The sequence below is a fragment of the Pituophis catenifer genome, unplaced genomic scaffold (assembly GCF_029215685.1).
Source record: "Pituophis catenifer annectens isolate HBS135680 unplaced genomic scaffold, rPitCat1.0.hap2 SCAF_6, whole genome shotgun sequence".
Lineage (NCBI taxonomy): Eukaryota > Metazoa > Chordata > Lepidosauria > Squamata > Colubridae > Pituophis > Pituophis catenifer.
The window spans coordinates 59,091,056-59,118,889 of record NW_027256886.1 but is presented as its reverse complement, the minus strand read 5'-3'; the positions used below and the strand labels follow the sequence as shown (position 1 = coordinate 59,118,889).

General features: G+C 37.9%; 1 protein-coding gene across 1 annotated transcript in view; it reads right to left on the bottom strand.

Annotated features, from left to right (window-relative positions):
* Positions 1–27,834, bottom strand: part of DOCK1 (dedicator of cytokinesis 1) — a 437,647-nt gene that overhangs the window by 326,329 nt on the left and 83,484 nt on the right. The window contains exons 16-23 of the mRNA XM_070945964.1: positions 27,006–27,078; positions 10,568–10,671; positions 9,865–10,048; positions 7,399–7,496; positions 5,367–5,456; positions 4,074–4,174; positions 2,395–2,520; positions 533–641 (exon numbers count right to left, since the gene is read on the bottom strand). Coding sequence (XP_070802065.1) covers positions 533–641; positions 2,395–2,520; positions 4,074–4,174; positions 5,367–5,456; positions 7,399–7,496; positions 9,865–10,048; positions 10,568–10,671; positions 27,006–27,078 — 885 coding nt within the window. The remainder of the gene's footprint in view (positions 1–532; positions 642–2,394; positions 2,521–4,073; positions 4,175–5,366; positions 5,457–7,398; positions 7,497–9,864; positions 10,049–10,567; positions 10,672–27,005; positions 27,079–27,834) is intronic.

The following is a 27,834-nucleotide window of genomic DNA, read 5'->3' as shown; positions in this document are numbered from 1 at the left end:
TAGGAGGGAACAAAAAAAGCAAATAGAAAAAATCCTATTCTTGGCTGGCTCTGCTATTTTATACTATCATCCAACTCCCCATAACTCCAACACTCTTCAAAATTATTAAGTATAGTCTCAGCCGGTATCCATTTGTTTTGCCTTCTGTTTCTAAGATGATTTTGTTTTGATGTTTTTTTGTGTGTAAGAGAATACAGGGTTTAAGAAGATATAATTAACTCACTTGAGTTCATACAAAGCAATAGCATAACAAAATCAGAGCTGTGCCACAGCAATGTTGTCAATTCAGAAGAAACATTAATTCATATGGACAAATTTCCTACTTCCATACTAACACACTAGAGTATTAATTTCAGCAACAAATACATCTGCAGAAAAAGTTTCATTACAAATTTCAGGCTCTTGAAAATTCTCTGGACACATTTTTAACTTCATTTTTCAAATAAAGTAAAATATAAAATTTCCTGCAATGTGTAAAACTGAATATTTTTTATAGATAAAATAAAAAGGGCCTTCTATTTCCAAAACATACCTTTACTGTAACAGTCTGGTCGGAGGCACTGTTCATCATTTCATTAATAGACTTAAAGAGTTGAAGCAAGGATTCCATAAAGTCAGCTTCCCCTTTATTCTCATACAATCTGAGAAAACAAATAACCAAACATTTTAAAAGAGTACAATAATTAAAATTAAGTAATGAGTACTTCTTTCACTAAACACCCTCCTTTACCAGTCTTCTTATTCTTCTACCACGTCAAGAATAGAAAAAATGCACACTAATTCTGGCTATGGTGGATTACACTGACATACAAACCTTTCTCTAGGATGTCACATGGTTCCCCTACAACTATTGTATGGAGGCTGCAACAGCAATGTGTGAAAGAAAAAGGCTTAAGAATCTTGGCTTGAGGGAGTCAGTGGAGCTCCCTATACATCTTTTACAAGCACTACTTGTCTTCTGAATAAGTTTTATATGTAACATCATAACACTGTTTTTTAAAGAGTATCACACATTGCTAAAGAGAAAACCAGGATACATTTTTTATTTATACTACCCTTAAAAACATATCATTATTCTCTATTGTTTGTATTAACATCTAGTCCAAAATTCAGAGTCATATTGTACTGGATACAAATATTAGCCTTTTTTGTTTAGAATTGACTTTTTTAAGCGTTGGACATAAAGTAGTGTGAACAATGGATAGAGTATGGAAATTATTGTCACTTAACAAATTATTCTCATCTATTCCAAAGAAACTCTAGGCCTCATCCAGTATATTATATAAACTGCCACAAACTAGGTTTAAATGGTCCAGTTACTGACAAAAATCAGCCTATTATTTTTAATAAAAACATGGTACTGATAAACTTTAGAGATCTAAAACTGAAATATCTCCCTCCCCCATAAAACCATGGACTTAGAGAACCGAAATAAACAGCCAAATGGAAGAGACTAATTTAGATATGAATCAGTATGAAAATCCCCCTGCTGAGTCTGAATTTTTTTGATAGATATGTTTTGGCAAGAACATATCTTTACCAATAAATCTTTATACATCTCATCTGTAAATCTGTTTTTAAAAATCACATCTGTCTTACTACTATTTTTCCTCTTTAATAAGTGGTATTATTATACAAATTACTTCTATATAGTAATTAAAAGTATCAGATAATAATTACCAAAACTAGGGTAGCATAACTATGTTTTTAGATTTTTTTAAAATTCCACTTTCATTATTTTTATTAATGACTCAAGGTGACAAATGTATCTAATTCTCCTTCCTTCTCCTATTTTCCCTCAAAAATCCTGTGAGATAAATGGGACTGAGAGAGAGTAACTGCCCAAAGTTACCAAACCATCTTTCATGTTTAAGGCAAAACTAGAACTCATATTCTCCTTCATTCTGGCCTGGTGCATTACTGGATCAAACTGGACCAACTTTTCTAAGTATTCATATGATCAAGTAAAATTAAATTGCAACAATACTGTATTAGTACATTGCTGGGATGAAATTGAATACTTAATTTTTGGACATTTTGTCTACTAATTCAAACAAGATGCACACGGCTTTGCCAAATAAGCAGTACACACACTGAGTTAACAATTTATTTATTTAGTGTATGCCATATAATGTCAGGGAAATCTATAAATGCTAGATACAATGCAGTTCTGACAGCTTAACAGTTAACAATTAGTCAGCAAGAAAAGAACTGACCAACATCCAATGCTAAATATTCAGTGTTCTTTTCATCTACAACTAATAAAACTGGTAGTGACTACTGTATATCTCAAAAGAATACTTCACATCTTATATTATTTAATATAAAACCATCACTATAAAAACTGAAGTATTTTGAAGGATGCATTATGGACAAAGATGTTATAATACTTACTGGTTGAACAAAATTCTTGATCGCACAATAAATTTAAAGATATATTCTAAAGATCTCATAGCCTTAAATAGTTGATCAGTGACACCAGCATTGTCCACATAAGTCCTTAAAACTTTTGTCAGTTTTCTGAGAAAAAGAAAAATATAGATCATACATACAATGAGATGTACTAGCATACAGCATAATCATGATTTGTATTTAGAGAACTTTCACAGACAACAAAAGAAAATAAAGAATAAAAAGATACGCTAAAAATAATAAAGGCAGGATAAAAAAAATCATTTTAAAAAAAGAGAAAGTGAAAGAAAATACAAAAAGGAAGACCTTCACTAGAGAATCAAAAGACTTATAAAAAGATGCCGGAGGGTGTTAACCCGTTAGTGACCAGCGGACCCACTATCAATGAGAATAAACTTCTCCATGACACAGACTGCAATTTTTTCACATTTTGACAAGCCAGTAAATGTAGTATGAAGACCTGTTTTCATCGTTTTCTCTGTTTATTGTGAAGACATTTCTAGATATACTACAAATGGTTTTAAAATATTCTTCTTTATTCAGATTTTCTAAACAAAGGTTTTAGAATAATGTAACAAATATTTATGTGTAATCAAATGAAGTATATTTCTGTATCTGTCCATACTCATAGAGAGTTTATTTAAAAATAAAATGGCACAAACGGCTTCATAGGAAGATTACAACCACACCGCTTAGCAATAGAGTGCCAGTCTCTATTGCAGTTGGTAAGTGAGAACTATCTTTATCTCATTTTCTTAGACTAAGGACATATTTTGCTACTGATCTTCACATACTTTCTTGAAGGATATCTTTATGGTTCTCTACAGTTGTCATAGGCCAAAACTCAAATGTTGAGTCTGAATTTTAATTTGAAGAAACTGGTCAAGCAGATCTTTTGGAATGTCAATGTCAGGAGACACAAAGCTAACAATCACCATAGGCTGATCAAATACAGGTATCACCTGAAAACTGGAGGAATTGGGTGATGATGACAGCAGGCCTCCCAGCACCCATACCAAGCAAGCAAAGCAAAGATATTCAATGAGGCTTCTTGCCAAGCAAGGGAATAAATCGCTTGTTTAGAGGCAAGAAAGTAAATCTCTTGAGTTCTATAGCAACTGTGTAACTGTAACCAGGAACAGCTCTTAAGTACTATTCAAGATTATTCTTACAATATGCAAGAGCCTAGACAATTTAAATATAGGATTCATCACAAACCACTTTCATCCTTAACATATGTGGTTGATTACTAAGATCAGAGGAGGTTCAGCGGCATGTGCCAATGCAGTACCATCTTCTAGTTACTCATGGAAAGCCTTTCTCTTTTATCATACCTGCAATCTATGATTGCAATCTATCATACCTGCATATATGAACTACTTAGCTATGGACACAAAAATATCTCTCAGATAAGAAGCCCAGAACGAAACAAAAAAAGATTTAATTCTGAGATCTCTCAAATGGTCCAGAAAGTAAGACTGTTAGAGAATTGGATGGACATCTTTTACTAATAGTCTAAGAGGCCCTCAGAATAGTAAGTTTGACAACAAGCTGGCCTAGTCAACCTAGTCAAACAATGTAAGCATGTATGATAATGACTTGCTCTACCTCCTATTTAAATAACTAATTTTCAGCCATGCCATAGTTATTTAACCACTTACGTATAAGCCAAAGTAGCACTGAAATGTTTCTTAATGTAGGTTTCTAAAACAGGATTGAAATGCTGGAACTTTCGGTCAGCAATTAGTCCAATGATAAAAACCTGTTCAATGGGAAAGGGTATTCATTATCTTGAAAGGACAATGTTTCAAATATTTACATTTTTAGTGAAAAAAATTAGAAGAGAGCTCCATCTGTAAAACGTAATTTGCTGATAGGATTTCACTTCCATATATTAAATTTAAGGGGAGGAGATTAAAGTACAATTTTGAATAGACCTAAACTGAGAGTAAAAATGAAGCCTTACCAATTGTCTTCAAATACAGAATAGGTTGCTGAAACATTGACTGACCTATGAAGGTCACCTGTAATTGCCAGCACAACAGAATTCTTGCTATCTTAAAATCCATGACATTTGACTTTAGTGTGTCTCTTGATAGCTAAGGAAATTTATCCCTTTGGACACTTTTTTTCTCACTAAACTTGCTTTTGTTTTAGGACCTGGAATGGAATTATGTACAGGAATAACTTGACAAATTTATACATTGATAATTTGGGTTAACAATCTGCTCTTTTGGAAGCCATAACAGGCCTTTCCTCTGCAGGCAATACTGGTTGGGTTCATAGTTCTTGCTAATTCATAGTTTGTTGAGTAAATCCTTGTGTCATAAAACTACACCATAATCCATAGTTTAACATTCAAAGTAGTTGGTTTTGCATACCATCTAAACCCAAACCAGACATATGATGGCTTGCCATGTTGTTATCAATCCTTCCATCAAGGAATCTAAATGAAATAATCGCAGCAAAAGTTGTGATTAAAAATCTATATTTTTAATATAGCTATAAATATACCAGAGGCTTTTCAGCCTTGCTGAATCTTGCTGATCTGTCCCCAAGTGATGCTAATGGGTGCTAAGAAATATGTCTGGATTCACGTAAGTGCCCAAAGGCAGTGTGTCAGGGAGCCTAAGAAGTAGCATACACTGAAGATTCAGTCTTTATGGGTTTCTCAGCCTGTTACTATTTATTTTATTTAGGCGAATGTTTTCACAAAACTTGTGTGTTTAAGATTACTTCTATGGTATAAAGTCCAAAACAGTATTTCATGTTGTCAATAATACCATAAGTCCTTGGAAAGTAGTATGATTGCATTGGCGCAAAAGAGTTGTGATTCATAGAAGTTTCACTGCTTACAGACGACAAATATTAAATGAAATAAATTACTACAAAGCAATATATGTTTCTGTATGTTTGTGTATACATATATAATATATAATATGCATATATATTACCAAAGCATCAAACACCAATGTGTCAAATGTTTCACTTTCTGAATTCTCCATCATAATGTTAAACAATGCATCCAGTGTATCTTGAAGGAACTGAAAAAAAATATTATGGTCAATATTATAACAGATATTCAAAACTAAATTTTATCTAAAAAGTAATTAAATACCTACTGGTTCAACAGTGGTGGTTATATTAATTTTTTACAGTGGAAAATAAAACAAAAAATGCTTTAGTCACACTGTCCCAAGAAAAGTATGTATATGGATACATTTTATGTTCATATATAGAGAAATGTAACTATAAAAATCATAGCCAAAGGAAAATGAAATTAAGGAGGTACACTGAAAGTGATGAACTCAAACCATATACCATCAGCCTCCAAGGTGTTTCAAGGACATTGTACTTTTCTTGAATAATGAATCTATCTTTGGCTGTTTTTGAGGAAACCCAGACCTGACCGTGTAGATTTTGAAATTCTTTATAGCAATGTCTACCACAAGGATGGAATGTAGATCATATATGCTGCAAATCAGCATACGTAACTACCACATTCTGCATACTTGATATATGTTCTGACTTCATTTTTAAAGAGAAAAAAGTATTCTGGATTAATGACAGCCACGGGCATTCATACCTAATATGTATGATTTCTTACATTCTGTTCCTAATAGTATCTTCTTTACTTGAGGTATTTTTATCATATCAAATGAGGTACTGGCAACATTCCACCAAGGATTCAATAATTTACGATCTCAATAGCAGGGTTTGCAAGGTGTGAGAATGTGGCACAGTTCAGGGAAGGTATGAGGGGGTGCACAAGAGGTGTGGCCAGGTCAGGGAGGATGTGTATGAGGGACTGACATAAGCATAGTGGATTGCAAAAGAATGCATAGGTGGGGGAGACTTGCAACCTTCCCTGTCGGCTTCCCAACTGAAGAAGCGGGCAGAGAAGGTTACAAATGATGATAAGGTGACCGTTGAGTGCTACAATCAGTCGTAAGTGTGAAACAGTTGCCAAGGATCCAGATTGCAATTATGTGATCATTGGGTTGCTGGGACGGCTAAAATTCCGAGGACCAGTCATAGCCACCATTTATTCAGCACCATCATACTTTTAACAAGGTTGCTGAAAGAATGATGATAGGTCGTAAAGTTGCCTGTATGACTGAGTATACATACTTGTAGAATTGTAGAGTTGGAAGAATTGTAGAGACTAGTGTCTCTAGCCCCATGTTCAGTGCAGGAATTCAAATTCAGCATTCCCCAAAGATGGCTTATGCCTTCTGCTGAAGGGGATTTCACCATTTTTCTGTGCAATTAGTTTCACTGTCAAAGTGCCTTTATGATTAGGCAATTAACATTCAGTTGTAATCTGGCTTCCTTTATACACACACACACACACACACACACACATACCCACACACACAGCTGGCAAGGAGAGCTCCGTCACTGCAGGAAGCAACGGCTGAGCAGCACAGCATCATCCAATACTGCATTTCCAAAAGCCCACCTTCTCAGTTCACACTTGCAGGGCTTGCCCATGCACAATCCCTACCCTTATCCAGAGTCTGCACACTCTTCAGCCTGTTTTCAGTAGTTCATAGTAAACCAAGCTGATTAAATAATCTGTATTGCATTGGATATAAATTTGGCCTAAGGACAGACTTAGGAATGGAAGTTGTTCTTAACCTGGCAACTTGCTGTAACTTAAATCCATGATTTCATGTTTTAAAATTGTGGGATAACAGAAAACAAGTCTATGCAGAGTAAGATGCTTTCATTTCATTCAGTAAAAGTGGACTGGTTGCCAAATGCCCAAAACTATGGGGCGGGGGAGCATCCATCAGAACTTTGGAACTGGGTCATAATTACTTTTGGGGAAATCCAGCATAAACTTCAAGACCACCTGTAGGAAATTTCATTTTACTAGCAACAAGAAGCAGGATATTTTCATACAATAAAGATAAAAAATGCTGCTCCTTCCATATCAATAATCCTTGCTGATTACCGCCACCAAGCAAAAAGATTTCTTACTTTAACAACTTCACCTCCATCAACTTTCATCAGTTGCCTTAAATTCTGTTGCAGTATATTTGTGTTGGATCGCCACTTCAAAAGCCCCAGTAAATCCACTAAAAAGGAGGGAGAAAAGTTGGATAATCCTATCATGCATAAAATACAACAGCAGAAAAAGACTGGAACAACTCTTACCAGCTGCTATTTTACATATGTTAATCTGAATCTAATAATGTTTATCGACTGACAAAAAGGGATACAATCTTTTCCCATGCCATCCCACAAATCCACTGCAGAATGTTAAAGGAACTCTCCAAAATACATTTTCAGTATGTTATCATTGGAGAGGATAAGTACTATATGTAGCCCAAGAATTAATAAGTCTAGTTATCAGATTTTAGGCATATATAACGCATATATGAATACAGAAATCATCTATATCATCTATATCACCCATCTCTTCTGAAATAGAAAGAAAACATGCAAGCAGGCCATTTCACATGTTGATTCTGAATTCCTGCAATCCAACGTCATACTAATCAAATAAATAAATGAGATAGATTTAAATAAAAGCAATTCATAATCTAATGATTTGCTTCCTTTACCATTCCAGAGAAACTAAAAAAGAACTTAAAAACAATTTTAGCACACAATATAAAACATCAAAAATAAAGAAATAATTCTCTAAAATCAATATGATTTTGCCTACCAATAAAAGCATTATCACTATGGAGTTTATTATCAGCTTTAGTACACTAAGGGGAACTGCAAAGCTATAATTAGTTAAGATTTGCATTTCCTACAAATCATTCTGGAGATGAAATTAATTTTTTTTTTAAATTAAATGTAGATATAAATAGCAGATACTATGATCAGTTCCAAAGAAGATGTTCCAATATGAAATTCCTTCCTCCTTCCATTACTTAAGCATTCAATTTGTCGAGGTAATAACATTGTATATCCATTTCCAAATACTTGTTATATTGAACAACTTAAAACCATTCTCTAATTTATTAAAATGATTTTTAATGATTTCTCCCCAGATTTTCCTGTTTCTATGATGTCATTTCAAGCTTATCAGAGAGGCAACAGGACTCCTTTTACTCCACCTCCTTAATTCATTATCTCTTAAGCAAATGTGTTTCTTCAGATTTGTTTTCTATAATGAACCCAACAAGCCAGGAGAAAATAAAATAATGAATAATATTCAAAAAATAATAATGGGGGTGAATTGTCACCAAGAAAGAAATCATCAACAGTGACACTAATATGGAGCTGAAAGAAATGCACTATAATATTTGGGACATTTCAGGTGTATAGCATTTCTCCACTATCCTTCCATCTTTATTGATCTATATCACTCCTCAAGAGGCATGTGCCAAGTAGGAATAGAAAACATGATATTTTATCTAACAATTTCCAGTTATGGATACATTAGGATTGAACCCTTCATTTGGAATGTTAATGTGTTCCGAAGGCTGAATTTCCTCAATGGCCAATCTTAGATGACGGGTTTTAGAAAGAGCTGAAAGCTCTGTCTAACATAAACTGTAGACACCCCTCTGTTTTTTTATTAAAAAAAAAAGGAGGGGGAGAGAAACCTCTTTTTGTGCAAGCAGCTGCTGCTTGAACTCTTGCTGAGAGTTATTCTCTAGCTGGGAAGACAGTGCAAGGCATGTGGAAAGAGTGTGAAACTGGCAGGTTAGAACGGAAATGCCATGAGCTGCATCTCTACTGTGAACTAGAAATTTCCCATCCCTACTGCTTCCTGACAACAAACCACACTTCCAGTCAATTTAACCTAAAATCTGAAAAAAAATAGATTTAGCCACAGAAATAATAAGTTTTCTAAAGCTATATAAAAGTAAGAGAACTTAGAATTTCTAAGATATTAACTTTTATGATTAATGGCTTCATAATTTTATGGGAAATTACTGATAAATGGTTTAAAGAAAGCATACATATGATCTTCAAAACAAGAAAACTCACGTGCGTTTTATAGAGCAAAATATGAATAGTCTTTTTTTTTTCCTTCTATTTTTCTTATAGATGTGGAGATACCTAAACTCTGGCATCTCTAACACAATGTATTCATATTTGTTTTATTTTGAAGCCACAGATAGTATCTAATCTCCATCATTTCCTCCTTCTGTTCATTGGTATTTGTGTTAATTGTGTAGTTCTTCATCAATCCCACCAGCATGACCAATGGCCAGGTATGATGCAAGTCCAAAATTATTAGAAGGGTCATACATTCTCTATTTATTTATTTTTTAATGCTTCAAATAAGGTTCTGTCAAAAAGCATTCCAAAAGGTTGACCAGATTGCATAAAATATGCAACACTTAGTATTTTATTTCTGAATGCCTTCTGTGCCCAAAAATGAAAGGGTGACTCAGAACTGAAATTGTCAGTATTAATCCTTACAACACACAAACTACGCCAAATGACTTTTTTTTCCTAGAACTGTATTATCATCCCTACCATTTTGAGTTAGTTTTGTTGAGCAGACAAGAGTAGAGATCTGGAATGAATCTTTACTGATGGTACAGCTTCCAAGATTTTGCATGCCCTTGCCAGCCATGGAGTGACCTTTTTCTTCCAATTCCAGTTTAGTAGAGGGCAAGCTTAAATATGTTGAAAAATCTTCCAGCTTCTTTGCTTCTGCCTGCAATATTATTCCAGAACAAAATATGTATTCATTTTTACAATACTCACATCTCACTATACTTAAACACTGACACCTTTAAATGTTTATTTCATTTTTAATAGTGTCATAGTTGATTGCATGTCTTCTTCACTGCCTTCACTGCCTTGAAAAGTAGATCAAAATGTCACAGACTAATATTAACACTGTTTCAACTCCAGTGGCAAATCACCAACATTATAACATACTAAGTCTGGAGGGAACAAGGAAGAGAAATACTTCACTTACTGAACAGTATGTAGTTTAAACATTCCAAAAACTTTAAATCATAAAAACTTGAATTATTTAATGAGATGTGTGATTTTTACTGAAATACCTATATTTTTTCACTTTTGCTATTCCTTCTAATACATGGATCTGATGAAGTAACAAAATTTAATCACATGTGCAAAATTATTCTTCTATATTACTTTGAACCAAAAAAACCCCTCTTAAATTGTTGGCTTCTCAAAGTGCTATAGCATATACTTAAGATAATACCTTGTATACTATAAGATCATGTTCTCCATCTCGTAGAGTTGTTCCATCATATCGCATTAATTTAACAAATGCCAGAGCAAATATTTTCTCAGATTTATCTTTGGCTGTTCAAAAGAAAACAAATGAGTATACTGTAAAACAACTAATAAAGATGAATATAGCACTGGTAAAATACAAGATGTATATGTTAATGAAGATTTAAAAATTATTAGGTGCTTTGTATCAAAAAAAGACATCTGAAATGTAGGCTGAAATGAAAGAGAGAGAAAATGAAAAAGATTGTGAGATTCAGTTTATAGTGCAAGTCAGTCATAAAAATACATCAAACTCTCTCTGTATTGTGTGTGTGTGTGTTTGTTTGTGTATGCATATAAACACACATACAGAGAGAGACAGAGAGAGATTGGTATGTAAAACTTTGAGAATTCTTTTGAATATTCAATCTTTCTGCATATAATGATCTAAAATCTGTTATCCACACAAATCATAAAACTAGAAAAAGAGAACCCATTTAAGCAAATGAGTCAAAATATTATTTATTTATTTATTGAGGAAAATATTCCAAAGCTAACAACAATGTTCAGATCCTGCTGTACAAGAAGGCATTCCCAGAAGAAATAAACAAAGAACATGGCACATGGATTCCAGGAGTATTTATTCCCATCTGAGCCACTCAAGTTATCCCATCTGCCTAGTAAAGTACACAGGCACTTACAGTATATTGGACAGCAGCAATACGGCAAGATACTAGAAGTGGATTACCAGTTTAAGGAAAAGAGCAAAGCATCAGTTTGTACTGAGCAAGAAAAGGCAATAGTAAACCATTTCTGTATTTTTACCAACAAAAATACTACATGTATAGAAAATATAAAATGATTGAAGATATAGTGCTGGATTGATGGGCCTCTCAGATTGAATTGCAGTCAACTTTCTACCGAAGAACGAAGGATCTTTTAGAATGCTAATGACATTTATGAGATAGCTTGATTGAAGCCTTTGGGAAGATCCAAACCTGCAGGCAGAATTACAGTGGGAAGTTGGAATGTAAAAACATGAACACAGTAAAGTTCAGCACTGTGAAAGATGAAGGAATCAACTATACATTGATATATTCAGTATCAGCAAATTTGTTGGACTAGAATTGGATCCTTTTGGTCAGAAGATGACATACTGCTTACTATTCAGGACGTGAATAACAAAGAAAGAAAAGGATTGCTTTTATAGTTATGTAGCAAGAGCAATACTTGAATACAGTACAATCAATGATTGAATAATATCATATAGACTGTGTGGACAACTGTTCAATGTAACAATGATCTAAGATAAAACATTGATCCAGGGAAAAAAACAAACCTGATGGATTTGATAATCCAATTTGAAATTGATAGAATATGCATGATGTGTTATCCAAGACTGGAATGCCAACATTGGAAATGTAAAGGAGAAAATGTTTTGGGATTAGATGATTTAGGAATTGAAATGAAGAAGGCAAGCTTATCAAATTCTGAAAATTCAGTTATTTCTTCAAAGCTAACACTTTAGTCATACATCTAAAATGGTGACTATATACATGGACATCATTGGATGGAATACATAGAAATCAAATTGACTTCATTATTGCCAAAAAGAGGTGAAGGAACTCAGTTATAACATCAAAGGCATGGCCAAGAGGGGCTAAGGAAAAGATCACAGACTGTTCAATTGCAAATTTCATCTTAAGCTGAAGAACAAGATGAAAGCCAACCAGTCTACAATATGATACTCAGCATATATTTACTTTTTTTCAAAGAGAATATAAAAATTGCTTAAAAGTCTGGAACCTCACTGAGAACTAGAACCAGAGGAACTGTGCAAACAGAGTAAATAACTTGTTAAGAATGATTATGAAAAGGGACTGCCAAAGATGAAGAAACAAAGAAAGCTCATTGGAAACTTCCAGGTGAGAAATGGTGAGCTAGCAGGTCCCCAAATGAGCCAATTGAGCCAAATGAAAAGTATTGGGCAGTGAAGAGGTGGGGGAAGGCTTGCCTTTTGTCAGCATTGGGACAACATGACACAAAATGGTATAACATTTTAAATATCCAGGAGATATTTGAAGAATGGGGACAGAAATCAGCAGCTATCAAGTCAGCAATGAGGTTTGTTTGTATGGATAGACTATTTCCAAAAGATGTCAAAGAGGAAATGACAGATGAGGAAAAAATAGCCTGGCAGATCTACAGGATTAAAAAAGCCTGATACTCATCTGATACAAAAATATTAGAAAATAAATTGTTGAAATATTGAAAAAAATTGAAAAATTGTAGATTCTAAGAGATGACATTTAAAGCATAAATTCACTTTTAGTGATAAGCCAATAGAATGACCTGGATAATGACTCCTTACTGCATTTATAAAAATGGTTTGCTAAAGCATTGGAGTTGCTTTTGAGATGGGGGGGAAAAAACTGAAGAGAAAGAAGTCCTATGACAACAATTGAATGAATTAAAGATCAAGATTATTAGAAACTGAAAAACAAGTTGGCTTGCATGACTATGGTTAACATACAGTAAAACATGTTTCTATAAACTTTTGGTTACTTTTTATGAATTTTTGCTGAAATCAGAACTAAATATTATGTATGATTCTGGGTTTGTGTATGGATAAGGACTGGGTTATAAAAAGAAGAGATATTTTCATGTAATCTTATAGAGATGAAGAATCACATTTGTACTTGTGATGAAGATCAGAAGTCACTTCTTTAAAGATTCCTTTTCATTTTTTCTTATTTTTCTCTTTTTCTTTTCTTGTACTTTTTATTCTTTCTTTTTATTTTATTAACTTAAGTTTATATTAACTTTTATTATTTCTTTTAAAAAAAGGTTTCAAATAAAAATATTTTAAAAAATAGAAATCAAACTAGATATCAGAACAAATTGTGAAAATTGCCAAGAGAAGCCAGAGACAAAAAAGATAAATATCTCAAGAAGAAACTTAATAAAAGATTTCAAAGAACTGTTAGAAAAAATAAAAAGCAGTATTACAACTACATATATAATATATAAAGATAGTAACTAACTCAAAGATCAAAGATGGAAAGAATATACTTAAGTTCTGTATAGCAAAGATGTCAGCATCCAAAGAAGAATCAGTAACTGTTCTAGCTGAGCTACACCAGTAAAACTGGAGAATGACAGAGTGGATAATAGACTGGAAGATTTTAGTCTACATTCTAATATCAAAAAAAAAAAAAAAAAGAACATAGTGAGCAAATTATCATATAATATCCTTAATTTCACATGCTAGTAAAATAAGGTTTAGGATCATCCAACACAGATTAGAGCTTACCTGGAAAAAGAGAGGCCAGATATTCAAGCGGGCTTTAGAAAAGGCCGAGAAAAACATGATATTATTTCATATGCATGCTGGGTAATTGAGAAAGCAAAAGAATAGCAAAAAGAAATCAGAATGTGCTTCATAGATACAGAAAGGCCATTATTATAATAATCATGTCAAGCTGTGGAATGTGCTTAGAAAAATGAGAATCTCAGAAACTCTTGTCCTCATGCAAAATCTTTATTCAGGTCATGAAACCCTTATGGGTACAATATGGTGCAAAAAAGAAGGGGGTGAGAGAGGGAGAGACTGTCTTGGCAAAGGAACGAGACAAAGCTCTTTCTCCTTTCTTACTCAACCTATATGATAAAATATAGCACGAGTTAGATATAACAAAGCTGGCTATCTTACTGCAGACATTCCAATCTGCTGTGGCATGAAACAGGGATGCAATTTAGCTCCTCTACGGTTTAATATTTAAATAAATTCAGTTATGGCTTTTACAAAAAAAAAGAATTTAAGGTCTGTGCCACTTAAGGAAATGGAACAGGAACAGACACTTGGCAATGCTTTGTATGCCAACGATGCAGCAATTCTCTCACACAGGTTGGAAAAGTTTGCAGGCAGTAACAGAATTCTGCAAGAAGGAAGGTGTTAGTATTAATTACACCAAACTAAAATTATGGGAAGACCTAGCTGCCATAAATTCCATGATGAATAGAAGCTCATAAAATAGAACAATTTCTACTTTTAAATATCTTGGGAGTAATTTTTCAAGCCTCTGGAATTTGGCAGGAACAATCTAGAATTCTCTTTGCCAAAGCCAATAATGGTGCCAAGATAATCTTGGTCTTTTTTCACTCTAGGGGAGGTAGAGGCATACCTGCTGGCTTAAAACAAAATCTACATCCCATATGCTGTCTGGCCGATAGAGATGCACCTACAATTATCTGAAGCCCTCGGACCAAGCCCTTGGATCGATCCATCTTTTGCAAGCACTTTTCTAGATTCCATATTATCTGCCAAATGTTATAATTCACATGGAAACAAAATGATCCCACTGGAAATGAGATTCCATGTTTGCCTACTCTCTCATTCTATTATTTATTTTCTTCTTCTCAGAATGAAAAGTAAAAATCATAGCTGACTTGTGTTATTGCAGCCTTTCTATCCATTCTTTGAGACCGCTAGGCCTACAGAAAAACGAAAGCAGAAATTTGTCAAAGAAACTTCCATATTAGATGTCAGACAGACTAGAGCACTGCAATTAGCAAGAGTGGGTTCCTTTCTGGAAATTTTTTAGATCTGCAAACTATTTGTTCAATCTAAATTATTCAAATTGTAGAGCCTTTGGGGAGAGGGTTCTGATTGCAATGTTCCCTCTAATTTCTAATGTGCCATGTGTGGAAAGAAAATGTTTGGGGCAGCTTTTCTCAAATCAAGTACAAATTTGGATGCCACAAGTATATGAGTAAATTGCAAATACAGGTAAAAACAACATGAAAAAATATTTACATATTTATTGCCTAAAGCATAGAAACTAGAAAATATAACTGTATGCCACATACGTACTTGAAAAGTTATGCTTTCGAATTATATTCTTGGAAGCATTTTTCAGAAGTGAGTTGCCAGTTCCTTCTTCCTACGACTGAGAAAAGAGAAAAAAGCTGCCTTTTGCAATTGACTGATAGTAATTTTGTCAATGGTAAGCACCAAATGTTCTTGGATTGCACCAAAGGCGCTTATTACTACTGATACTTTCTTTGCTTTCCTTTGTCACAGTCATTCTACTTCTATTTCAAGCCATTGTATTTTGTGATTTTCTCCAGCCCTTTTCTCTTCTATTCTGATGTCTCCAGCTACTGCCATGTCTACTATGCATACTTTTGTGTCTTTATCATCAGCAATTGTTAAATATGGAGTATTATGCGGCGGGTACTATTCTGTTTCAATTCAAATGTCCGAGAGCACTTTAACTTCTTCATATTCCATTACCTTGTCTACTTTGTGATGCTATTAATTCTTGCTTGCAGGCAAATGATGTTTCTTGTACATATACTCATGCACCATTGGTGCTACTTTGTTATGCCATTGTTTGTAGTCTGTGCAATCTTCTTTGGACAGCTAACTAAATAGTCCACTGTTTTTTCAGCTTCTTTGCAGAGGTGGGCATCTGTACCTGTCTTCTCAATTCTGCCTTTATATGAACTTCTTAATGCTTGGTCTTGTGCAGCCAGAATTACCCTCTTAAGTTTCTTTCTTCAAATTTCCTGCTCTTAGCCATTGCCAGATCTTGTTATCTGCTTTGCCTCCTGGCTCTTTTATGTACTGGCTATGTTATACATTGCCCTGCCACATATAAGGCTAAGTAAGCCTTCATGAAGTTCTAGCTTCAGTACATCTTCTTCACTGTCCTTCAGATATTCTTCCAATGCCCTTTTTCTTCTTCAACTGTCTCACGTACTTGCAACATTCCAGGTCCACCTATGTTCCTTGGTAAGCAGAGATTGGAACGGTCCAGGGTTAATTGCCTTGACGGTATTTCTTCAATTAAATTTGGACTTCACTCTCATAATGTATTCACTTCTAACTTTCTTCTTGAATTGAGTTGAACTTGATGTTATTTAGCTACTGTGAATTAATGATATTCACAAACCGAAAAATCCAGGCAATAATCCTTCAAAGGGTTAATTGCAGTAACAGACTTTATCAGTTCCTTGAAATAATTGCCAGGCCAGAAGCTTCCAACTGCAAGGTTGTAAATTAAGTTCTGGCAAGCAGTCTCTGAGGCATGAACCATGATGAGCAAATCTTCCGAAAGAAATCCAAACGGTTGTCGCCGGCAACCATCCCTTCCCTCTCCTTCTATTTATTCCTCAGGCCAGGGAGGGGCCATTCAGCATCCATATGTGCCTTTCTTTCCGAGTCGGGTCCTTGGCCTCAGTTGTTCTCCTCTCCTAACAGCTCTGTGCATGCGCACATCTGGAACAGGCCCCAGCTGTTCTTCCTCCCCACTTATCTCCGCCTCTGAAGGCAGCTGGGAAATGTCGGACTGCCCTGGCTCTTTCTCTGCTTCCAATGCAGAGTATCCATCAAAGTCTTCCCCAGACTCCAGGACTGGGCCAAGTTCCTCCCCAACCTCCTCATCATCTGAGTCTGCCACCAGCTTCGCTGGCAGCTGGCAGGCCACAACACAGATAGAAAAAGTATTGCTATTTTTGAATTTTAGTGTTTAAGAAGACTCTTGAGAATACCATGGACAGCCAAGGAAAGAAACAAATAAACCAACCCACAGTTCTCATTTGAGGTATAAATGACCAGGTTCAATTTATCTTACTTCAGACAAATTATGTGAAGATCTAGCTGTGGAGAAAGTTCTAATGATGGAAAAGGTGGAATGAAAAGAAGATGACCAAGCACAAATTGAATAGACAGTTACAGTGACAATGAATGTACCATTGGAAGACCTGAAGGATCAGGTTAGGGATATTTCTTCATGGAAAAAAAATGATCTATGTGGTCAATAGGATTGACACCAACTTGATGGCACCTTGTCTGTCTGTCTGTCTGTCTGTCTGTCTATCTATCTATCTATCTATCTATCTATCTATCTATCTATCATCTATCTATCTATCTATCTATCTATCTATCTATCTATCTATCTATCATCTATCTATCTATCTATCTATCTATCTATCTATCTATCTATCAACAAATATATACAGTTAGTAATACAAAAAGTCACCAAACAACTTCTACAAACCAAAGCAATTGATAGAAATTTTGTAATTATTTTGGAAGGGTTTTTTTGGCACTGATCATATAAAAGGAGACCGTGAACCTTATGATCATAAGAAAAGGTACATTTTTCTAGCAGTTTTAACAGTACGTATGATACATATTCAAGCTCCATATTAGAGCATACAAATAAGTATGCTTTTTATAAGGGAAGTGATATCTCCGCTCACTATCACACTAATGGGTACCAATCAGGCTAGGGAGAAAAGTCTTATGTGTGGAATATATAAAATGCTTTAAAAAGATATAGGAATAATTCAGGTGGAGGAGAAAATTCTACTATAGTAGAGATGGGAATCTCCGGCTTTATTAGTTTACATGAGTTGGACCCAAATTGTAGGCATAAATTCATCTGAGGTTTTATCAAGGCCAAGACTGGATAGTGCTGGAACCAAAAAGAGATAACATCCAGATATATTTATCTGGATGTTGAATACTATTAAAATAATACATATATTCACATGTGTGAAAGCATTAAATAAATGCGATGTCAGCGTTCCAAATTAGGCTTTCTTCCAGCGCTGACATAACAAGTTGAAGCAGAAAGAGCGGAAGCTTGATTTATTGCTGAGATGAACTTTTACCTAGTTTTGTATGTATAGATAGGGTTTCCTGGGAGACGAGGATGGGGGCTGCATTCCTGTGAAAAGAACGTGCCGGGATGTAGAGATGGATCTGTATGATGGCCAATGGGACGTTGGGGTTGGAGAGCGGAAGAGGAGGGGGTTGGAAGGAGGGGCCAGTTTGGCTGCAATTTGAGTCAGAAATGTCGGATTCTGCTATTCTTAAAAATAAAATGATTCATTAGACAGCTTGCGCTTGAGAATGAAGTTTATTCAAGATAGCACCGAAACCTGACAGACAGCCAAACTCTCCTCCAAATCCAGGCTGGCTGAGTTTAAATCATCCCATTCCCTCCCAGACATCTGGTCGGAGGGACTATGGCTGAAGCCAAGCTATCGGAGGAAAGCCTGCTTCAAGAAACGGGAGGAGCAGAAGCGGTCGTGATTCCAGCCAACTTGGAAAATACAAAGGTTCAACTTTCTTCACCTTCCCTCCCCGCAGAACTTCAAGCAAAGAAACGTGAAGCAGATAAGTACCTGGGGACTGTGCCAAAAGCCTTAGAGACGGAATCCCCTTTTGCAAAGGTAAAAGATAAAGAAAAACCCCTAAGTGAATTGGGAAGGGCGAGCTGGGGATGGGAATGGCAGCGAAGCCCAGACAAGGCAGCACCTCCCCACCCCAGGATGAGAGACGAGGCAGAGGACTATCAACACCAGGGCTGGCCCTCCAGAGCTCAGCACAGAGAGGAGAGGGCAGAGAGGGAGGAGCCACCCCAGTTCAGAGGGAAGTTCGATGGTGACCCAGACAACCTCGCCCAATTCCTCGATTCAGCTGAGATATACATAGAGCGGTTCGGACACCTCTACCCTTTCCCCAGAGCCCTAGTGAATGCTATCTCGGAAGGGCTGGAGGGAGAAGCAAAGAGGTGGTCAGCATCACTCTACAAATACAGGGCTCCCCAGCTACAAAATGCGGATGGGTTCTTGCAACTATTGAGAGCCCGTTATGAGGAGGAGGAGGACGACCCCTATGTGGAAGACGAGCTTAGAAACCTAATGCAGAGGGGGAAGCCTATCAGAGAGCATATCCGTGAATTCAGGAGAGTCATTGGGACACTGCCTCCCCTACCAGAGCGATTGCTGGTGTATTTTTTTAGAACAAGCCTAGATAAAAGAATTTCCCAAGTGACTGCCTATCGTGACATCCCAAACCGACTCGCTGAATGGTTCCGGGTAGCGATAAAAGTCGACAAAGGGCTGCGGGCGAGTGACACGTCAAAACCACCAGAGGAAAAGGAGAGAGGCCGACCAGACCAGGGGCCACTCAACAGACGAGAAACCCCAACATCACAGCCCTCCTACAGACCAACTGCCCCACGGAGCCCACTGAAATGCTACAGATGTGGGGGAAGCGGCCACATAGCAGCAAGGTGTGGAACGCCTAGACCGGGACCAGCTCCACCGCCCAAAGCACGACCGGAATGAGGGCCCAAGCGCGTCACCCACGTACCGCAGGAAGCTCCCCAAATCCCTGAGTTTTTTGCTCATCTGACCGAAACCAGAGGAATCCCAGATGAGGGAGATCAGTTCCCTGAACCCTATGACACGGAAGACGAAGGCGAGGATGACCCGATGGTGAGTGGACCCGTCCATCCTTTTCTTTTCCCCATACGCCTAACAGCCCCCAAAACAGGGGCCCAAGAGACTTTCCAAGCCCTAATAGACTCGGGTAGCACACGGTGCCTAATCAACCTACCCACAGTTCTAAAATTGGGAATCCGAGCTAAACAGCTCAAACAACCAATTCGCTTCGAGCAAGTTGATGGGTCCCTAGTGGGAGGAACGTACGCCACACACTTGACTGAACCCGTGAGACTAGAACTCGCAGATCACTGGGAGACAATCCGCTTCATAATAGCCCCCAAGATGACAGAACCAGTCATATTGGGACTCTCATGGCTCGACAAATGGGGCCCAATCATTTGGTGGCAAGAGGGAACCCGCAGGCTGAGAATAGCAAAGGGGCCCCAACCCCTGCCGCCCCGACCAGAAGAATTCCCTCCCATGCTGAAACCCCAAAGCAGCCCTCCACTACAGAAGAAAACACCACCAACACAAGGGTCCCTCCCAGAAGGTGCAGCAAAGCAATTGGCAGCCGCACCCACCACCGCTTGTAACGCAAACCAGATCCCAAGGGAGTACCAAGACCTTGCAGGGGTATTCAGCGAGGCCGAGTGTGACATTCTGCCCCCCCCACCGCGAGACCGATTGTGCCATCGAGATTATCCCAGGAGCGAAACTACCCAAACCTAAAATGTATGCCATGACGCCCCGAGAAATGCAGGAAATGCGGGACTACATAGACAAAAACTTACAAAGGGGATTTATTGAGCCAGTGAAACAAAGGGTAGCGGCGCCGGTCATGTTTAAAGAGAAAAAGGACAGCTCCATGAGACTGGTGGTCGACTTTCGAAGTATCAACGCTGTTTGCGTACACAACTTGTACCCCCTTCCCCTCATGAAAGACGTTAGCCCACCTAGCTAAAGGGAAGGTTTTCACCAAACTAGACCTTCGAGAAGCTTATTACTGAGTACGCATAAGGGCAGGAGATGAATGGAAAACAGCATTCAACTGCCCCCTGGGTAGTTTCCAGTTTAAAGTAATGCCTTTTGGATTGCAAGGAGCCCCGGCAGTGTTCATGCAGTTAATAAACGAAGTCTTACATGAACACCTTTACAAAGGGGTCCTCGTCTACCTGGACGATATTCTTATCTACACGGAGACCATAGACGAACATATACCCCTCGTCCGCCAAGTACTGGAAAAACTGCTACGGGCAAACCTATATGTCAAACTGCCAAAATGCGATTTCCACCAATCACGGCTAGACTACCTGGGCTACCGAGTATCAAATGAGGGGATAGAGATGGACCCAGCCAAGGTCCAATCAGTTCTACAATGGCAGCCCCCTCGCACCCGCAGACAACTGCAAAGTTTTCTAGGCTTTGCGAATTTCTACAGACAATTCATCCCCTCGTTCGCGAAGATTGCCAAACCTTTGACAGATCTCCTAAAGACAGGAAGCCCAGCGATGAAACCTCGCCCGGGACAACCCCTACAGTGGGACCTGATCTGCCAACAGGCATTTGAGACGCTAAAAGGACTGTTCGCAAAAGAACCTGTCTTAAGACACCCGGATCCAGAACAGCCTTTTGTCATCCAAGCAGATGCAAGTGATGTGGCAGTAGGAGCCGTGTTACTCCAAAAGAACAACCAGGGTGATCTACAACCCTGCGCCTACACCTCCCGCAAACTCACCGATACGGAGAGGCGATGGGCGGCGTGGGAGAAGGAAGCGTTTGCAGTAAGGTGGGCCTTGTTGACCTGGCGGCACCTTCTAGAGGGAGGCCAGAAACCATTTGAAGTCTGGACTGATCATAAAAACCTAGAGGCCCTAAAAACCCCACGAAAACTGTCGCCCAGGCAAGTGCGGTGGGCACAATACTTCAATCGTTTCAATTTCGAGCTTAAGCACATCCCAGGTGGGAGAAATTTCCTGGCTGATGCCCTCTCCCGGATGCCCCAATACAACAGTGAGCGGGAGCAGGTAGTGAATGCCATCATCCCCTCCACCCAAGCTGCGGCCCAAGTGGTAACCAGACGGCAACGACGTGACCAGCAAGGCCAACTTGCAAGTGACTTAACTGCGAAATTAAAAAATGAAATGCTGACAGACCCCTGGTATCGGGACAATCAACATCTCTTGACAAAAAGAGATGAACTAGCATGGAGGGGGACAAAGCTCTATGTCCCACAGAGTTTACGCATCCTGATTCTCAAGAGGAGCCACGATGTTAAACCAGCAGGACACTTCGGGTTCCTAAAGACTCTGCACCTAGTACGAAGGCAGTTCTGGTGGCCACATATGAGAAAGGACGTAGACAGTTATGTAAAAAGCTGCACCATTTGTGCCACGATGAAGACAAGGCCAGGGTGCCCGCCTGGATTGTTGCAACCAGTAGCTGAGCCAACAAGACCATGGGAGGAGATCGCAATGGACTTTATAGTAGACCTACCGAGGAGCAGTGGAAATACAGTGATCTGGACTGTAATAGACTTATTCTCCAAACAGGCACACTTCATTCCTTGTAGTGGACTGCCTTCAGCCCGTCAGTTATCCAAACTGTTCCTGAAACACATTTACCGCCTACATGGAGTCCCCAGGAGAATCATTTCCGACAGAGGGGTCCAGTTCACAGCAAAGTTCTGGAGGGAGTTTCTACGGTCCATAGGTTCATCCCAAGGGCTCAGCTCAGCATTTCACCCGAGCACCAATGGGGGGGGCAGAAAGACTGAACGCTATGATAGAACAGTATTTAAGATGCTACGTCGACTACCAGCAGTCCAATTGGGCAGACCTCCTATCTTTTGCGGAGGTTGCATATAATAATGCTGTCCACAGCAGCACAGGGCTAACCCCGTTCAAAATAGTGAGTGGCATGGATTTTGTTCCCATACCAGAATACCCGAGGGAGCCCCCTTCCTCAGTCAGTCTGACCGACTGGATGGCAATGTTGAGACAAACTTGGGAAAATGTTAAGAGGGCGCTGGCAAAGGCGGCTCAATCTTATAAGGACCAAGCAGACAAGCACCGAACTCCCCAAAGACCATTTCAGCTGGGAGAGAAAGTTTACCTCTCCACCAAGTACTTGAGGCTTAGACTCCCGAGCAGGAAATTGGGCCCAAAATTTATAGGACCATTTCCTATAATAAAAATAATCAACCCCGTTACAGTGCAATTGCAGTTGCCACGGCTTTTGGGGAAAATTCATCCCGTTTTTCACAGTAGCCTTCTAAAACCTGTAGTGGGGTCTACTTTAAGGCCAACGCCACGTGAACCCCCTGGGCCCCTGGTTGTTGGGGGCCAAACGCACTACGAAGTGCAGCAGATTCTTGATTCAAGATGGCACAGGGGGCGCCTTCAGTACTTAATTAAATGGAAGGGTTACCCATTGTCAGAGGCTTCCTGGGTGAAGAGCGCAAACATCCAAGCTGATCGCCTTATAGCAAAATTCCATGCAGACCACCCGGGAAAGCCGGGAGGGGGGGGTGCACAGCCAGGGAGGGGCTGATGAGACTAATCTTGTTGTGTTTTCCCTATGGGATAGGTGATGTCGCAGAAGTGAAGGGAGAGGGGCCGGATGTCAGCGTTCCAAATTAGGCTTTCTTCCAGCGCTGACATAACAAGTTGAAGCAGAAAGAGCGGAAGCTTGATTTATTGCTGAGATGAACTTTTACCTAGTTTTGTATGTATAGATAGGGTTTCCTGGGAGACGAGGATGGGGGCTGCATTCCTGTGAAAAGAACGTGCCGGGATGTAGAGTTGGATCTGTATGATGGCCAATGGGACGTTGGGGTTGGAGAGCGGAAGAGGAGGGGGTTGGAAGGAGGGGCCAGTTTGGCTGCAATTTGAGTCAGAAATGTCGGATTCTGCTATTCTTAAAAATAAAATGATTCATTAGACAGCTTGCGCTTGAGAATGAAGTTTATTCAAGATAGCACCGAAACCTGACATGCTATTAAAGTCAACATGACTTTACTTTTGACCACATATTGTGCTTCAAAATACAAACGGTCAAAATTCTACTGCTTATTTGCACACATTGAAAATATACACAAAATCTACCTTCCACTGAAGTGCCTATGCTGAAAGCTTGTATATCTTAACAGGCCCTGATTATAATTCTAAAAGGCTGCAAACATGCAAGGCCTAGACCATAGTCATCCCACATGCATAATTACCCAGAAAACTGAGAAACAGATATTAATAGTCCTTTACTTTTGCCTCAAAGGCATCTTGCTTCAGGCACAGTCACACAAGCTACTCATGAGATCACTTACAAGCTTTGGCCAGAGCAGTGAGTTAAGTCAAAAACCTTATTAATGACAATAAGAACAAGAGATGGATGAAGAAAAAGAAATGTCCAGGCTCCATTGGCCCTACTGGCAACTGACTATGAGCTGAAGTCTTTACTTGTTGTTAGTAATTCCCATTCCAAAATCTGAATTGGTAAGAACATGGCATTTCATGTACCTTTTAGGTACTAATCTCTTGCTATTAATTATTCTAGCATCACAGTTTGATCAATAATAAACTATAATATTAATAGACAGGGACTTTTATATCCTCATGAAAAAATCCTTTCAGAGCGCATACATGAACAAAAATGTTGATATCCTATATAATTTCCTGATAATTCCACCAGAAATAATCGTTTCAAAACAGTGATTCTTTTACCTTAAGGAACTATTCATGTTCATATTAAAATAACAGAATTGTATGGTAATAAATCGCACGTTAGTTATTTATCAAGCAATAAATAATGTTGATAAAGTTGCCCTCTCACAATCTTGTTAATTAAAGAGCATGCAATTCATAATGATAATAAACAGTAAACTGTGATTATTTGCATGCAGATCAGGAGTGCCACAGCTATTTTACAGAAGCCTAAACCTTTCTGCAGTTGCTTCTCCAGTCCATTATTTCCAAACCTCTTCTGTCTTGTCAAGGTAGCCTACAGAGACTTGCAATAATTCTCTTTAGAACACAGCATACTCACAGGAAATCATACAGGGTGTCAAACTTGTCTACTGCAGTTATATGCATTCATATATAGTTATCAATGGCAAATAGGGCTGGAATTTCCAATACTAAGCTGTGTAATAATAAAGTATGACATCACATGACTGTACTGCTTAGTGATTACAATCTTAACATTGCTGTTGTTAAGCAAGTCATTAAGCCAGTCATTAACCAAAAACCTCTTCTTAACTTCCCGCTAGCTTCCTATAAGCAAAATAAATAGGAAACCAACAGGAAGTCACAACTCCTGGGCAACTCACAAGAAGCCTGCTAGATTGTCCACGTGACAGCAACCATGCAGCAATAGCACAGCTGTGCTGGGGTGGACTGCTGCCAGGGCGGGAGATGCACAAGCAACTTCTGTGGCACCATCCAAGCACAGTTGGATCAAGGATGGCTGCTGCCAGGGTAGGAGCATGTGCCCTGTGCCCCAAATGACCTGCATCTCCTTCTTCCTCCCACCTGACGAGACACACCCAGGCTGGTCATTTGCAAGGAAAGTGCAAAGGAGACAGCATAGCACACAATGACAAATGTAGTGAAGCTCAAGGTGGCAGGGACAGCAGAATACACAGCAGCCAAAAGGGTAGAGATAGGGAGAAATAGGTGGGGGAACTGAAGTGCACCCTGCAATCATAAATGTGGATAGGTTGTCCAATGCCTGAATTTTGATCTTCTGACAGCCAAGGTACTGCAATGGCTGTAAATTCAAGAAGTGAATGTAAGTACCATTCATTCAGCACTAGCATAACCTCAAACAGTCACTGAACAAGTGGTTGTTAAGCAAGGACTATCTATAATGTTTTCATAAATAATTTATCTATTCCCAACCTTCCTTCTTCCCACCTTCTAACCTTCAACCCTGGTATGTGTCTATGGAATCAGTTCCCCCCTTAAACCTCCATCCTCTGTACATTGAATAGGACCTGTAAGTTTACTTTAGTATAACAAAGATCAACTTCTGCTTTGAAGTCTGATTTCCATTACCAAAATATTTTAATATTTACGTAAAGCAGGATTAACACCTTGTTAATTCATCAAATTAACATCCTGTCACAATTGCAGGAGTCTCAGTGGTTCATTAAATAAATCTATACAACAACAAAATAAAAACATAAAACAATTAAAACACATGGTCCCAGGCCCAGAAAAAAAAATCCCAGGAAAATTCTTCATCTTTTTTCAGAAGGCAAACAAATTGCAGTGCAAACAAAAATGGGAAGGAGAATTTGAATGACAACCTGGATCAACCCAGTGGCCATTTAAAAGATGTATAAGAAAGCACTGTAGCAGCAGTCCTAAATCCTATAGCATGAAGATTATAATAATCTGAAGTATAATCACTCTGGCCACCCCCTATCTGCTTCAACTTAATTCAAATGCTTCCTACTAAAACAATTTGTAGTTAATGGTCATAAATACATCAGTAAATTACTGTGTCTTGTTTTCATTAGTAAAATTGTTAAATTTTCTGTTAAAATTATTGCTTTCATTCAATGATTAATTTTACAGCAAAAGCAGCAGCTCTTTAATTACATAAGCACTAAACATTATGAAGATGTCAAATCTTACAAGTTCTAAATATAAACACTGAAGATTACATGATTAAAACTTTGATTTTTCTGCCAATATTACAATAAAAATTGAAGCTAGGTTTTTAATGGATTCAGTAACATAAATTAGATCAGCTGTAATCTTATTATAAACTAGTAAGGCGTTATTAACTGCATTAATAATAAACATGAAACAAGCTAAATACCAGTTTATCTTACTGAAACAGCAACTTTAAACAGCAACATTAACAAGTGAAGTCAATATTTGGCTTGTAAGTAAAATGCTAACAAGCTAGACTTCATGACTAAGGAAAATCGCAGCAACCCATTAACAGTATAAGCAAGTTAAGGTTGCTTATAAAACGTTGTAAATACCCAAATGCCAGCCTCTAAGAAGCATACACCCAATATTATCAATTCGCTTTACCTAAAGAAGTGTAAAGAAGAAGAAACTATAGGAAAAGGCATCAAGACAAGATGCCAAAAGAACAGGGGTTCAAATTAGAAAAAAATATCTTCTTTAAAGTAGCTTTAAAAAAAATAACAGTGGGTGTGAATTACTCACAATCCTGTGATGATCTGTGCCGGAATGTAAACCTTAGGTGACTGCGGTTTACATCTTCAATGGGGATTGCAACCTTCACAAAACAAAAGATAAAGTTATGGATATCCAACATTTTACTGAGATGTAATATTTTGCATGTTTTTATTTTTTAATTGTTAATCAGCTCTGAGAGTGAGATGGGCAGTATTTAAATTTGATCAATCAATAAATAAACTAGACAGCTATTATATGTTTCTGTGTTTATACACACACACAAATACACAAATTATACATACACACACACAGACAAAAACATACTAGCCTAAAAACCTGTTCTCTAATCCAGAAGAGTAACAGTCAATTCAACACTCACAGTACTTAATAGTATTTAAGTTTAAAAGAACCAGCAAATGAATATTGTCACAAGAACTTCCCTTCCTGATTAATTGTAGCCCACTTCTCCTTTATCCAGATTTGAAGTTATAAAGGTGATATGACAACAGCAAAACCATATTTTCAAAAGTATGTTGTTTTAAACAACATTTACTGAAGTATTTGAAACCATAGGATCAGCTGGAACACTTCTTTAATAAGAAAACTTATTTCTCCAGAGATTCAACAGCCAAGTACTCAAAAGAGAATCAGTACTTTTTCAGAAAGCAGAATAGTATGGAATAAATCACTAAATAATTTCTCTTTTTGTTCTGTAACCCAGACTGATTTTTCAGTTAGGCTGGAATTAAGCTGCCAAGAACTCCTCAGATGAGTAATTCAGTGTGTTAGTATGTCATTCAGTAGACCTTTATTGAACTAATGTGAGAGTTTGCACACTGAAAGGAATTACAATGAT